This window comes from Myotis yumanensis, unplaced genomic scaffold, assembly GCF_028538775.1.
Source record: "Myotis yumanensis isolate MYYU_CA2020_CCGP unplaced genomic scaffold, mMyoYum1.0.hap1 SCAF_5, whole genome shotgun sequence".
Lineage (NCBI taxonomy): Eukaryota > Metazoa > Chordata > Mammalia > Chiroptera > Vespertilionidae > Myotis > Myotis yumanensis.
In genome coordinates, this window is record NW_027223756.1 from 28,102,365 (window position 1) to 28,116,385 (window position 14,021).

The following is a 14,021-nucleotide window of genomic DNA, read 5'->3' on the forward strand; positions in this document are numbered from 1 at the left end:
TCTGAGATATGCCCCTAACAATTCACTTAAAATCTTTTTATTTTAGATTTAATTAACTAATTAAGTTTGTTTAGTGTTAAGATTGTATAAAAGGTTTTCAAAATGTTTTCTAAAGTAGTTTTATTGAGCCTCAATTAATCTTTTTAATGTATCTTACTTGGGGTATACATTATTAGAAGTGGGTTTGACCTATTTAAATAAGTTGAGAAGGTAATAAAAAACTAAGGGGAACATGTCTGTATTGTAATTGGAAGAGATATATGTACAGGGGTTTCAAGTGCTACAATTTTCAAAAACAAACGTAGAAATAGTGATGTAGGTGTTTAAAAAATAAGTGCTTATGTCAAATGGCCTGTTTTCATCAGGGCACTGCTGCCAATTTAAATATTCTCTTCTTTTAACATTTTGAATGGGAGCCCAAAGTAAAGTGCTACACGTACTTTCCCAACTGTATGTGCCCATCAACCCAACAGCAGTTCTCCCTTCAAAAGTGAAGGGCTTAGAGGTTCACTTCTTTCATACAGAGAACATGTGATCAGAAGTGTTTATGTCACTATGTCCCACATATGTAACTCTTCATAGATTTTATATTTAGTCACTAAAGATTTTATCTTTAGTCTTCAAAGATTTGTGTACCAGACAATCCAAGACAGAGTCTGAACACAAAAGGCAAGAGCATTTCATTTGCTTTCTTGGAAATTCTTGATCTTGCAATGGAGAGGAAAGAAGATTGGAAAAGAGTACAACTGGAGCTCCAAGAAAAGACAAGTAAATATAAGAAGAAAGCCAGAAGGACCAAAGTTGAAGAAAAAAATTCAGCCAGGGTAGTTTTGGGGACCATAGAAACCTTGGCAATGGAAACAAAATTTTGACACCTCTCCCAAGAAAAATACATTATACATCTATAACTTCCATATTACCTCAGGAATTCATGGATCTGCTCACCATACCTCTCAAATGCTTACAGTTTTATAAATTTTTAAAATAGTGAAAAAAGAAATCTAAAAACACCTATAAGATTGTCTGCAATAAATGTTCTTTTGGAAGGAGCACATGCTTTGATAGATAACGAGTGCCTGAATATTATTAAACTTTAAAAACATTTAAGTAGGATATAGAAATTTTATCTTAAATCTTAGCAGATTTGGATAGGTTATTATGTATTTATTTGGTAAGAAGCCAAGACCACTGTCTCTGTTTTGCTAATCTCAGCTTGAAAAGATATCTCTAATTGAGTAACATTCTTTTTAAATTATAGAGCAACTTCTGAACCAAGTAAATAATCTTGAAAAATATAATCAGCTAAAGTGAACACTGAGAAGACAAGATGGTGATTAGTTATGGATTTTCTAAAAATTATTCTAGATATAAAAATGAAGTAGTACACCTGAAATATGAGAAACTAGTAGAATATTACTGAAGACACAGAAATGAAACTCACCGGTGTTAGGGTCTCAGGATGTGAAGTCAAATCATTCCCACTCTGAAGTGGAATTAAGGGCCCAGAAGAATCACCACAAACTATGTCTTGAGCGGAATGCAAGGGCTCAGTACATTTTAAGAAATTAAACTCTGTCTTTCCAGCTTGGGCAACGCACAGATTGTAGGAATAGGGCAATGTTCCCTCACTGTAGTTGGGGGGAACCACAGGTCCAGACTTGGAGCAGAAACCAGGTTGAAAGCAACCCCAAACGGAGGGGCTGGAGGAGCGACGAAGGTGCAGGGCAATCGCCAGAATGATGGACAGGAGGAAGAGCACTGAGATCAAGGCCAAGGCCACTACCAGATAAAACTGCAGCTCAGCCTGAGGGTCAGAGGGCGTAGGACGTTCGCTGAGATCCGGAAGGGCCTCTTGTAGGCTGTCAGCAAAGACCAGGAGCAGCGTGGCGGTGGCTGAGAGGGGTGGCTGGCCCCCATCGCGCACGGCCACCAGAAGGCGCTGGCGGGCCGCGTCCCTGTCGCCCAAAGCTCTGGCTGTGCGCACCTCGCCCGTGCGCAGCCCCAGGCTGAAGAGTCCGGGCTCGCTGGCCTGCAGCACGTGGTAGGACAGCCAGGCATTGTGTCCCGAGTCCGCGTCCACCGCCACCACCTTGGTGACCAGGTAGCCCGGCTGCGCGGCGCGCGGCACCGTGTCGAAGAGCGCAGAGCCGTCGGGCCCCAGCGCCGGGTACAGCACCCTGGGCGCGTTGTCGTTGCGGTCGCCCACCAGCACGCGCAGGCTCACGTTGGCGCTGAGCGCCGGCGAGCCCTGGTCGCGCGCCTGCAGCGTCAGCTCAAAGGCGCGCAGCTGCTCGTGGTCGAAGGCGCGCTGCGCGAACACCACCCCGCTGTGCGCACTCACGGACACGTAGGACGACAGCGCCCGTGGCTCCAGGTCGCTGGCCACGATGGAGTAGGACACCTGGCCGTTGGGTCCCAGGTCGGGGTCGGAGGCGCTGACCTGCGCGATGGAGGCCCCGGGCGGGTTGTTTTCTGGCACGTGGACCAGGTAGGCTGGCTGCTGGAAAACCGGGGCGTTGTCGTTGACGTCGGTGACACGCAGGGTGATGGTGGTGCTGGAGGAGAGGGGCGGCTTGCCCCTGTCGGTGGCTGTGATGGTGACGTTGTATTCTGGAGTCTGTTCTCGGTCTAGGGCTCCATCTGTCACTAGCTTGTAGTAATTATTAGAAGAGGAGTAAATCTTGAAAGGAACGTCTCTTTCTATATTACACATGACTTCGCCATTTCCCCCGAAATCCCAGTCCCGTGTTTTGAAGAGGGCCACGACCATTCCTGGTTGGGAATCCTCCAAAATCTCATCCGAGAGAGACGTGATGATTATTTCTGGGCTGTTGTCGTTTTCATCTAGGATTTCTATTATTACTTTACATTGGGCGGACAGCCCGCCTCCGTCCTTTGCTTCCACTTCCATGGTATATCTTTCCATATCCTCAAAATCCAATGACTGGTTATTCTTAATCAGGCCTGTTTTCTCGTCCAGTGAGAACATGTGCCTCGTACTCTGAGCAGTGCTCCTGAAGTGGTAGCTTATTTCGGCATTGGCCCCCTCGTCCTGATCAGTGGCTGTCACCTGCAACACGGAGGACCCAGGGGGCAGACTTTCACTTACACTGACTCTATATTCATCTTTGCTAAACACTGGGGGGTTATCGTTGGTGTCTTTGACAACAATTTCTATTCTAACGGTGGCACTTCGTGGCGGGTCCCCTCCGTCCAAGGCCGTTAGTATCAAGCGATGAGACCGCTGCACCTCCCGGTCTAGGGGTTTCTCCAAAGATAACTCTGGGTATTTGCCACCATCGGAATTAACTCTAACCATTAACTTGAAGTAAGAGTTAGGATTTATATGATAGTCTTTAATTGAGTTCATGTTTATATCGGGGTCAGTGGCAGGGTCAAGGGATATTCGTGCACCTGCGGATACAGACTCAACAATTTCTAAATGTATGTCCTTTTTATCGAATTGAGGAGCATGGTCATTAATATCCTCAACAGCCACAATGATATGGAAAATGTTTAAGGGATTTTCCACCACGGCTTCCAACTGCAACTCACATCTTCTCCTCTCTCTGCAAATCTGCTCGCGGTCTATCCGGTCCTTCACCAGTAAGTCCCCGCTCTCCCTGTCTACACTGAAAAGCAGCTTCTCCGCGCTAACCCGCAGCTTCCGAGCTGACGCTTCCTGGACACTGAGCCCTAGGTCCTTGGCGAGATTCCCCACCACCGAGCCTTTGGCCAGCTCCTCAGGAATGGAGTAGCGGATCGGCTCGCAGAACGCGCGGTAGAACAAAAGCAGCAGGAAGGGAAACAGTACCTGCGGCCGGCCAGCCCCGCGTCTGTGCGCGCAGCTCCCTCCCATCGCGCGCTCTAGTTCTCGCTGGGTCCCAGTCTCTCCGGAAAGCCGAAGAAACGCAAGCCACGGTGTCACGGGAAGAGCATTCGTCCCAGGACAGAGCTGGGAATCCGTTCGGGCTGAAGAGAGTCTGAGCGGCTAGGAGCCCCACTGTGGTAGCCGGTTTCCTTCTCTGTGTGTTGGTTGCTGCGCAGGAAATCCCAGGCTACAGCTGAAGAATGCCGGCCGTCAGCGCTCGCCCTGCACTGGCCGACAGCGGCGCCCAGAGTCTCCGTGTGGAACTGCAGTCTGGCATTTTAGTCTTGAATCCAATTTATCTCCAGAAGATATATCTCTCTCTTCAAAAGTGCAGTTATATAATAACCCCCAATTTTTGTTTACATCGGATGCCTATATACTTAGTGTTTTCAAGAAATTTATTATGGAATACTTCAATTTTATACTAAAGCAGAGAGCATTATCACTGAATCTTCATATACCCATCACCCAAATGCAACAATGATCAACAAAGACCATCTTTGTTTAATATATATTTCCTTCTCTCATTATTTTGAAGCAAATCCAAGATATTTTAATTAACTTCTTTTGAGATGAGACATTGAGGTGATAAGACTTTTATCTCTTTTTTTAAAAAGACATTTATCTTTAAGCATATTCTATTATATAATCTGTTACCCGTGCAGAAGTCCTACCTAGTTTAAGAAACTATAATTTAAGATTTTCCACACTCTGTACAGTCATTCCTCCAGTGGTACTTGTGTTCTTCTTTAAAGGCAGTGACATTTTTTCCTAAAGAATAGTAGTTACCTACCTTGACACAGAAACCTTCATCAATAGCCATTTTCAAATTAATACATATTTTAATATTGGTGAATACTAAGTAATAAAGATTAGTCCCCAGGGAAGAAGCTTTAACCAAAAGATTGCCTTACTGCATGGTTAAGAATATGACTACAGATGATGGTTTACTTTTTTCCTACTACATTAGAAATAGAGAATATTTGAAATAATTATAATGTCTGCACGCCATAATAGATTCCCAGACATACAAGCCTTTGTATCCAGCATGTCTAGAATAGCATTTTGAGTCAACTGCAAAGCTTATTTTCAAAGCCTCCTAGAGTGTCATTTATTATTTGAACTGAAAGTATGTGTAAAATCAAATTAAACAATACATTATTCTTTTCCTGATAGCTAAAAGCCAGTAAAATATTGTTTGAACCTTCTTAGCAGTTCCTGAAAATATTTTCCTAAATCATTTCCCATAACCAGATTTATTTCTAGCCTCAAAAGTTGAAGAACTGAGCCATAAATAACATAATCAAAGGGTACTTTTTATTTCCCTTGCTTTCCCCTCTCAGAGTGTTCAGTCTCAGAAACACCTCTTGAGCAAGTATAAAGTATAGGAAAGAAGAGTTTCAAGCTATTAATAAGTTGACCTTATAGCATTAGGGAATTAAAACCTTGAGAATATGAAAACAAGGATGTTAAAATTTCCACCATTAAAAGAATAAAACATGCTTTAATTGGGGTTGGAAGTATATGATAACTGAAGTTTGGATCTTCCTCAGAAATTATCTTTAAATGCAAACAATCTCTACACACATTAGACTGAAAAAGTCACCTCAAAGGGGTGTTGTCCTGTCATAGAAATAGAAAAGCAGAAGCAGTAAACCTGGACCTTCAGTTGTTTCTCTGAGAGAATGCATTTGCCTTCTCATTAATTTACCCTTACAGGATAGTATTGACTATAGTCATCTTTTTTTTAAAAAAATAAGAATTCCACAATATGGCCATTGGAGATAACAATAAGTTTCAGGAATGGAAAACCAGCCTTAAAATTAGTAGTGAACCAGGATAACTAATAAAGCATCCCCATCAAAAAAACTCATGTTAACCCCAGATCATGAGAGCAGTCCCAAAAGGAAGGTTTCATTGACCCAATGAATTATTATGAGAAAATGCAAATTATGTCAGCGATGTAACCAATAAATGCTTTCTATAGATGTTAGAACAAAAATTGGACCCAGTAAAAACTTAAATGGTGAAAAATATGTTATTAACAACATATCCTACCTTAAGTACAAACACTTGGAGAGAAAACCAATTATAATAGAAAGAAAGAAAAAATGGAACTCACTGGAACCAAAGGAGTGTCTTCTACAGGAAATTTTGAATCATCTGAAAGACACAAAGGATCCTTTTTCTCACAGCTCTCTTGACTGATTAGTGTATCTGCATAGTTGGGCTGAGGGAAGATCAGGTGACTCCTCCTAGAGTCCGAAGTGAGGGAGAACTCATGGGAATAGGTCTGCAGGAAAGCCTGGACCCCATCCATGCCCACAACGTGAGAAGTCTGCATGCCAGCCAATCCATCTCCTGAAGCCTGGAGCAGACGTGATGTGTGCCAACGCCTAAGTCTGAGAGCCAGCAGGATGATAACAAAGGCAAGGAAGACACAGGAGACCGCAGCCACTGCCACCACCAAGTAGAGCGTGAGGTCCGACGCCTCCGGGGTGGAATGGATCTCAAGACTGCTCAAGTCAGTCAACACATCTGGGATGCTGTTAGCCACAGCCACAGTGAGTGTGACTGTCGCTGAGAGAGGGGGCTGGCCATGGTCCTGAACTGCCACCACCAGGCTCTGCTTGAGCGAATCTCTGTCCAGCAGGGCCCTCGCGGTCCTCACCTCACCTGTGTGCAATCCCACCACGAAGAGCCCTGGCTCGCTGGCCTTAAGCAGGCGGTAGGACAGCCAGGCATTCTGGCCAGAGTCTCTGTCCACCGCCACCACCTTGGTCACCAGATAGCCGGGCTCTGCAGAGCGGGGTGCCAGCTCTACACCGGTGGAACCATCGGTGGGGATGGCGGGGTACAGGATCTCTGGCACATTGTCATTCTGGTCCAGCACGAACAAGTTCAGTGACACGCTGCTGCTGAGGGGTGGGTTCCCACTATCACTTGCCCTAACTTGCATTTGAAGATCTCGAAACTGCTCATAGTCGAAGGAACAAAGCGCATAAATCACACCAGTATCTGCATTGATGGAGACATAGGAGGAGAGAGGCACCCCTTGGATGGTGTCTTCCTCCAAGGAGTAAATAATTCGGGCATTCTCATTGCTGTCAGGGTCATGGGCTGTCACAGAGAAGATGGAGGTGCCTCTAAGGTTGTTCTCCAGGAGATAGCCCGAGTAGGAGGTTTGAGAGAAGGAGGGTGGATTATCATTGATGTCAGCCACGTGCAGAGTGATGTGAATTTCTGTGGACAGGGGTGGTGTTCCTCTGTCTGTCGCAGTCACTGTGATGTTATATTCAGAGATTTTTTCTCGGTCGAGAATTTGGGATGTCAACACTCTATAATAATCTTCTATTGACTTTTCTAATCGAAAAGGTAGGATTTCCTGGATGGAACAAACAACTTGACCATTCTTCCCAGAGTCTTGGTCATGAGCATTGAAAAGAACGATTACTGTTCCTTGAGGAGCATCTTCCCTGACTGGACTAAACAGAGATGTAATGATCACTTCGGGTCTATTGTCGTTTGCATCTTCCACCGAAATGAGCACTTTCGTCCATGCCTTCAACCCTCCGCTATCTTCTGCTTGTATTTCCATTTCATAAAATGCACATTCTTCATAATCTAGACTCTTTGCTGTTGATAGTTCCCCAGTTTTTTCGTTGAGCTGAAATAACGGAGATTGTTTTTCACTGATTTTCCAGAATTTATATGCCACTTCTCCATTGATTCCCTCATCCGGATCGCTAGCTCTTACAGTAAGCAGCTGGGTGCCAGGGGGCACGTTCTCTGGGACTGTCACTTGGTAAATCGGTTGAGAAAACACTGGGGCATTGTCATTCATATCCAACACTGTCACTAGGATGTGCATTGTGCTGGAGCGAGGAGGTTCGCCTCCGTCAGAGGCGATGAGGACCAGGTGGTGAGCAGCCTCTTCCTCTCGGTCCAAGCCACGCTCCAGCACCAGCCCTGGGTTTAAAGTTCCGTCCTCTCCAGTTCGCACGTCCAGGGAGAAATGGTGATTGGGGCTGAGTTGGTAGCTCTGCAGGGAATTCAAGCCCACATCTGGGTCAACAGCCTCTGGGAGTGGATAGCGTGTGCCAGGCGCCGCAATTTCGTTAATATTTATTTCCAGATTTTCTGCCTGGAATTTTGGGGCATTGTCGTTCATATCAGTGACTTCTATTTCTATTCCATAAAGCTGCACTCTGTCTTCCACCAGAACTTTAAAGTTAAACAGACACCGTGGGCTCTGGGCACAGAGCTCCTCCCGGTCTATCCTGCCTGCGGTGACCAAGCTGCCACTCCGCGGGTTGAGAGCGAAAAGCTGCGTCCTACCTCGGGAGACGATGCGGACTCCGCGCTCCGCCAGCTCCTGCGGCTCCAGCCCCAGGTCCTTGGAGATGTTGCCCACGACATAGCCCTTTACTGTCTCTTCAGGCACGGAGTAGCGGATCTGGCTGGCCCGGATCTCCCACAACCTTCCCAGGAAAAGGCAGAGCAGGACCAGTCCTCTGTGGTGCGGGCTATTCATTGGAGCCGCCATTGTTGCTTCACTCCGGATTTTTTTCCCCCCAGACTGCTTTTTCCCCACGCTGACTCCTTAGGTTCTTTTCTCCTCCTGCAAATTAAGGTCGTCTTTTTCCTCAGGAGAGACCCGGAGTGCCCCAAGTGAGGAGGCTGAGTTTTGTTGCCGTCCCGGGGTTGGTATGTGGGATCCGCGGGGCTTTGTGTAGTTGGCAGATTCTAATATCCGGAGGGAGCGCTGACTTTTTCCTAGAGTTGGTGAACAGCGGCGCTCAGAGTCCTAAGCAGTTACTACACTCACAGATAGCAATACAGTGCTTGTATCACAGATGATTGAAGGAAAACACTACTCTCTCCTAATTACGATTTTAGATTTCTCTTAATTATTTCTTACGTTCATATTTCAAAAGCAATCATCTTTGTGGATGTCTTAGTGGAATGAAGTGGAATGAAATTTCTATTAAGTGTATTATTTAATCGCCAGTTTTCTTAATATCAATTAACTTTAATTTTGAGTAGAGTCTAGCTTTCTTTCTATTTTAAATTTTAGACATATATGTACCTTACATAATTTATATTGAATGAATATATAAGGATTGATTTTTTCACTTTGAAGTTATTTCATAAGGTTAATTATTTTTATAGTAAAATTCGAGTAAGGGTTCCTTAAAATTTTATTTGCAAAGTAATTTTAATTAGGCAATAGATGTAAACTTTCTCACCTAATATTACTAAATTTAAAAAGCATTGGTTTTTAAATTTTACATATTTGTGATTGTAAAACTTATGCTGTTTAAAAATTTTTTAGTTTTTTATGTGAATACATGATGCATTTGGAAGATTCAGATGAACATACACTGAAAAGCAGGTTTTTCATTTCAGTCCTTCCATGAAGAAATCATGCAATTTTAAAGTAGTCTTAAACTTCTTATTCTAAGAGTCACTGAAACTTATGTAACAACTTGGAAAAAAGAATACAAGATATAGACAAGTTGTTACCACTAGAAAGGAAAAAGCAAGTGCCTTTATAATAAATTTCTTTCAGCCATTTGCAAAGGCCCCATTTACTGAAGCAGTTCGTAAAGGAAACCACAAGACTGGTGCTTATTTAATAGCAACGTTATATATGCATGGAATTAGAAGTTTTTGTCTTTAAAATGGAAAAGTTATCATTCTCTTTTCCTCCTACAGATACAATGATGATGACAGAATTTCTAGTTATGTTTCGGGCACCAAATAATTACACAAATCTAGTGTGCTCCCCCTTTGTTTCAAAAAATAGAGGTCAGAGATGAGAGTGTTAGAAGCAGTAGCATTTCCTTTTCTTTTATCAAGTCTCTCCTGATAACTATACTGTAAAAGGAAGAGGAAGATTTTGCATTCAAGAAAACTTGAAGGAACTTACAAAATGATTTGGACCTTCTGTTGAGGTACTTGAGTCTCCCCCGCCCCTCTCTCTCACACACACCACAGATTATTTTTTCTTACAATTTTAAGGGATTCAAAAAATCATGAGTAGGTAGATATAAGGAACAAGACATGAAGAATAAACATAAACAAAGGAGAGAAACAGTACCAGTGAAATTAGTGAAGGAAAATACCTGAGTGTAGTTTCTTTGCTCTAAAGGATTAATTAAATGATTGCCTACTTAAATGTTTACTTATAATAAAATATTTAACATGTTAATTGAGAAATGAGACAATTAGTGGATAAATTTCAATAGCTTTAAAAAAGAAGTAAGAAATTGGCACAATAATTTTGCTGTGAAAAAAAGAACACACTCTCATCACTTTAAAAATCCAAACTTGCACCGAAACCGGTTTGGCTCAGTGGATAGAGCGTCGGCCTGCGGACTGAAAGGTCCCGGGTTCGATTCTGGTCAAGGGCATGTACCTGGGTTGCAGGCACATCCCTGGTGGGAGATGTGCAGGAGGCAGCTGATCGATGTCATCAATGTTTCTAACTCTATCTCTCTCCCTTCCTCTCTGTAAAAAATCAATAAAATATATTTTTTAAAAAAATCCAAACTTGGTAAGATAACTCTATTTTATGGCACATAACTACTCCCAATTCAACACTCCCCTTGAAGAATGGAAGTTCAGCTTTTTGACAGGCGATAATATCCCTAAGACAACTCACTAGACTTGGAAGTGTAAAATGTTTTCATATGGATATAGAAAATTGGGTCAATGATGAAAAGGACTAGACACTTAAGTGGAACTCACCGTTGTTAGTGTTTCAGGATGGGAAGTCAATTCACCAGAACTACAAAGTGGAAATAAGGCCCCAGATGAATCACCACAAAGTATGTCTTGTGCTGAACTCAACTGCTCATTACATTTTAGAAAATTAAACTCTGTCTTTCCAGCTTGGGCCACGCACAGGTTGTAGGAATAAGGTAAAGTGCCTTCACTGTAGTTGGGGGGAACCACAGGTCCAGACTTGACACAGAGACCAGGTTGGAAGCAGCCCCAGGTGGTGGGGCTGGAGGGGCGTCGAAGCCGCAGGGCGACCGCCAGAATCACCGCGAGGAGGAAGAGCACTGAGATCAAGGCCAAGGCCACCACCAGATAGAACTGCAGCTCAGCCTGGGGGTCAGAAGGCATAGGACTTTCGCTCAGGTCCGGCAGCGCCTCTTGTAGGCTGTCAGCAAAGACCAGGAGCAGCGTGGCGGTGGCTGAGAGGGGTGGCTGTCCCCCGTCCCGCACGGCGACCAGCAGGCGCTGGCGGGCCGCGTCCCTGTCGCCCAAAGCTCTGGCCGTGCGCACCTCGCCGGTTCGCAGCCCCAGGCTGAAGAGTCCGGGCTCGCTGGCCTGCAGCACGTGGTAGGACAGCCAGGCATTGTGTCCCGAGTCCGCGTCCACCGCCACCACCTTGGTGACCAGGTAGCCCGGCTGCGCGGCGCGCGGCACCGTGTCGAAGAGCGCAGAGCCGTCGGGCCCCAGCGCCGGGTACAGCACCCTGGGCGCGTTGTCGTTGCGGTCGCCCACCAGCACGCGCAGGCTCACGTTGGCGCTGAGCGCGGGCGAGCCCTGGTCGCGGGCCTGCAGCGTCAGCTCAAAGGCGCGCAGCTGCTCGTGGTCGAAGGCGCGCTGCGCGAACACCACCCCGCTGTGCGCGCTCACGGACACGTAGGACGACAGCGCCCGTGCCTCCAGGTCGCTGGCCACGATGGAGTAGGACACCTGGCCGTTGGGTCCCAGGTCGGGGTCGGAGGCGCTGACCTGCGCGATGGAGGCCCCGGGCGGGTTGTTTTCTGGCACGTGGACCAGGTAGGCTGGCTGCTGGAAAACCGGGGCGTTGTCGTTGACGTCGGTGACGTGCAGGGTGATGGTGGTGCTGGAGGAGAGGGGCAGCTTGCCCCTGTCGGTGGCTGTGATGGTGACATTGTACTCCGGGGTCTGTTCTCGGTCCAGGGTCCCATCTGTTACCAATTTATATGAACTTTTGGATGAAGAGATGATCTGAAAGGGGACTTTACCTTCTAATCGACAATTAACCTCCCCATTCTCCCCAGAATCACGGTCATGTATTTTGATGAAAGCAATTAGAGTTCCTGGCACTGCGTTTTCCAGAATCATTTCCACCAGAGAATGGAATGTAATTTCTGGGCTGTTGTCATTTTCATCTTGAATGTTAATTTCAACTGTACATTGTGCAACCAGTCCTCCACCATCCCTTCCTTCCACCACCAGAGAATACTCCTTGATTTCTTCGTAATCCAGTGTCCGCGAAGTGGTAATTTCCCCGCTCTTTGAATTCAGATGGAACACCTGCCCCGTCCTGTACAAAGAATACGTTATTTCTGAGTTGAGGCCTTCATCCAGGTCGGTGGCTGACACCTGCAGCGCAGTGGTGCCCGGTGGCACGTTTTCTGAAAGCCTGACTCTGTACACGTCCTGCTTGAATACAGGGGGGTTATCATTGGCGTCAGTGACCCGGATCTGGAGCTCAGTGGTACCGCTTAGGGGTGGATCTCCGCCGTCCAAGGCAGTGAGGACTAATCGATGATGATTCTGTTGTTCCCGGTCTAAGGGTTTCTCCAATATCAGTTCCGGGTATTTACTACCATCTGGTTTCTCCTTATTTATCAAGGAGAAAGTAGGACTTAGAGAGAGTTTGTAATTCTGCAGAGAGTTTAGGCCAGTATCGCCATCTTCCGCTACTTCTAATATAAATCGCGTGCCCGGCAGTGTGGACTCACTTATTTGCAGCTCAAAGGAGTTTTGCATGAACTTGGGAGGGTGGTCATTAACATCCTCGATCTCCACGTTCACGTGGTAAAAGTTCAATGGCTTTTCAGCAACAGCCTCAAATTCCAGAGCACATACTGGCTTCTTCCCGCATATCTGCTCCCGGTCCAGCCTGCCGCTCACAAGTAACTCCCCGCGCTCTGCGCTCACAGTGAAGTAAGGCTTCTCAGAGCTGACGCGCAGTTTTCGAGTCGGTAACTCGCGGACACTGAGTCCCAGGTCCTTGGCGAGGTTCCCCACCACCGAGCCCTCGGGCATTTCCTCGGGAATCCGGTAGCGGAGCGGCTCAGAGAGCGCCGGGCAGAACAAAGACAGCAGGAAGGGAAAGAGCACTGGCCGCCGCTCAGCCCAGCCCCTGTCCCCAGCGCCGCTCCCCATCCCTCTTGCTTCCCTCAGCGTGCTCACCGGCCTGAAGACGCCGGATGACCAGTAATCTCTGTGTCGCGGACGTCCAGAGCCCCGAATAGCCTTTAGTTCCTGCGTGGGGGTCAGGGTTTCTTCTTTTCCAGAGGAGGGAGCGGTGGAAAGGCCAGCTCTAGCGAGTGAGCTGAGGAAAGCGAGCTGCGGCTGCGCGAGGCAATCACCAGCGCCCAGCTCTCCACTCTGGCCAACAGCGGCGCCCAGAGTCTGTACTATGAAACTGCAGCCTCTGCTGCTTCAGGCTAAGGAGCTACAGTAATTATAATCGTGTACTGGACTAAACAAGCCGTCTTTTTGTTACTACATTTACATCTTAAATTATAAGACCTTCTTTAAGATATCTGTACTCTTGTTTTCAAAGCATTAGATATATCGCGTTGGGTTTTTATACAAACCTATATATACAGGTAAGTTGGTTTACAGTTGCTCATATGGAGAATAATACAATAATTAAAAGATAATAATACAAGAATAAATTGGGCTTCCCATACTTACAACTGTAAACGACTTTTTCCTCACCTGTGTTGGTGCATTCATTTCCCAATTCTACAAACACATTGAACTCTTGGCTTGTGTTTGTTACTGGTGATAGAACAACGGGAAAATCATAGGTATCGCCCTCAGAGTTTATCATCTACTGATTTCACAAATTCATTGTCTTTATTAGCCATGACATGTGAAATAACTTCCTTCTTTTATTCATTCCTATGTTTTGCCCCAACATTTCTACACAATTAATGCTGTTTCACATCACATATATTAAGAGAATATCAATACTGTTGAAATTACTGGTAAAGTTGTGTAATTCCTTACTAATCCCAAACACCTCCTCCTTCTGATAATATCAATACTGTTTATAACAGTAATTTTTTTTACTCGTCTGACTATCTCAGGAAATATTCATTCCATAAATACTGTCTCAATGATTAGCCAAGCTATGATTTACTCT

General features: G+C 45.6%; 1 protein-coding gene across 16 annotated transcripts in view; it reads right to left on the reverse strand.

Annotated features, from left to right (window-relative positions):
• The window catches only part of LOC139010384 (protocadherin gamma-C4), a 162,199-nt gene that overhangs the window by 81,291 nt on the left and 66,887 nt on the right, over positions 1 to 14,021 (reverse strand). Inside the window, exons 1-2 of one of the 16 annotated variants that reach the window (XM_070414741.1) lie at positions 10,625 to 13,030; positions 5,994 to 6,053 (exon numbers count right to left, since the gene is read on the reverse strand). The exons of 12 other annotated variants lie outside the window; for them this stretch is intronic. In XM_070414741.1, the coding sequence (XP_070270842.1) occupies positions 5,994 to 6,053; positions 10,625 to 13,030 (2,466 nt within the window). Of the gene's footprint in view, positions 1 to 1,441; positions 4,020 to 5,993; positions 6,054 to 10,624; positions 13,031 to 14,021 lie in introns of those variants that run through there. 3 more of the 16 variants (XM_070414769.1, XM_070414761.1, XM_070414759.1) reach the window with 3 other exon arrangements.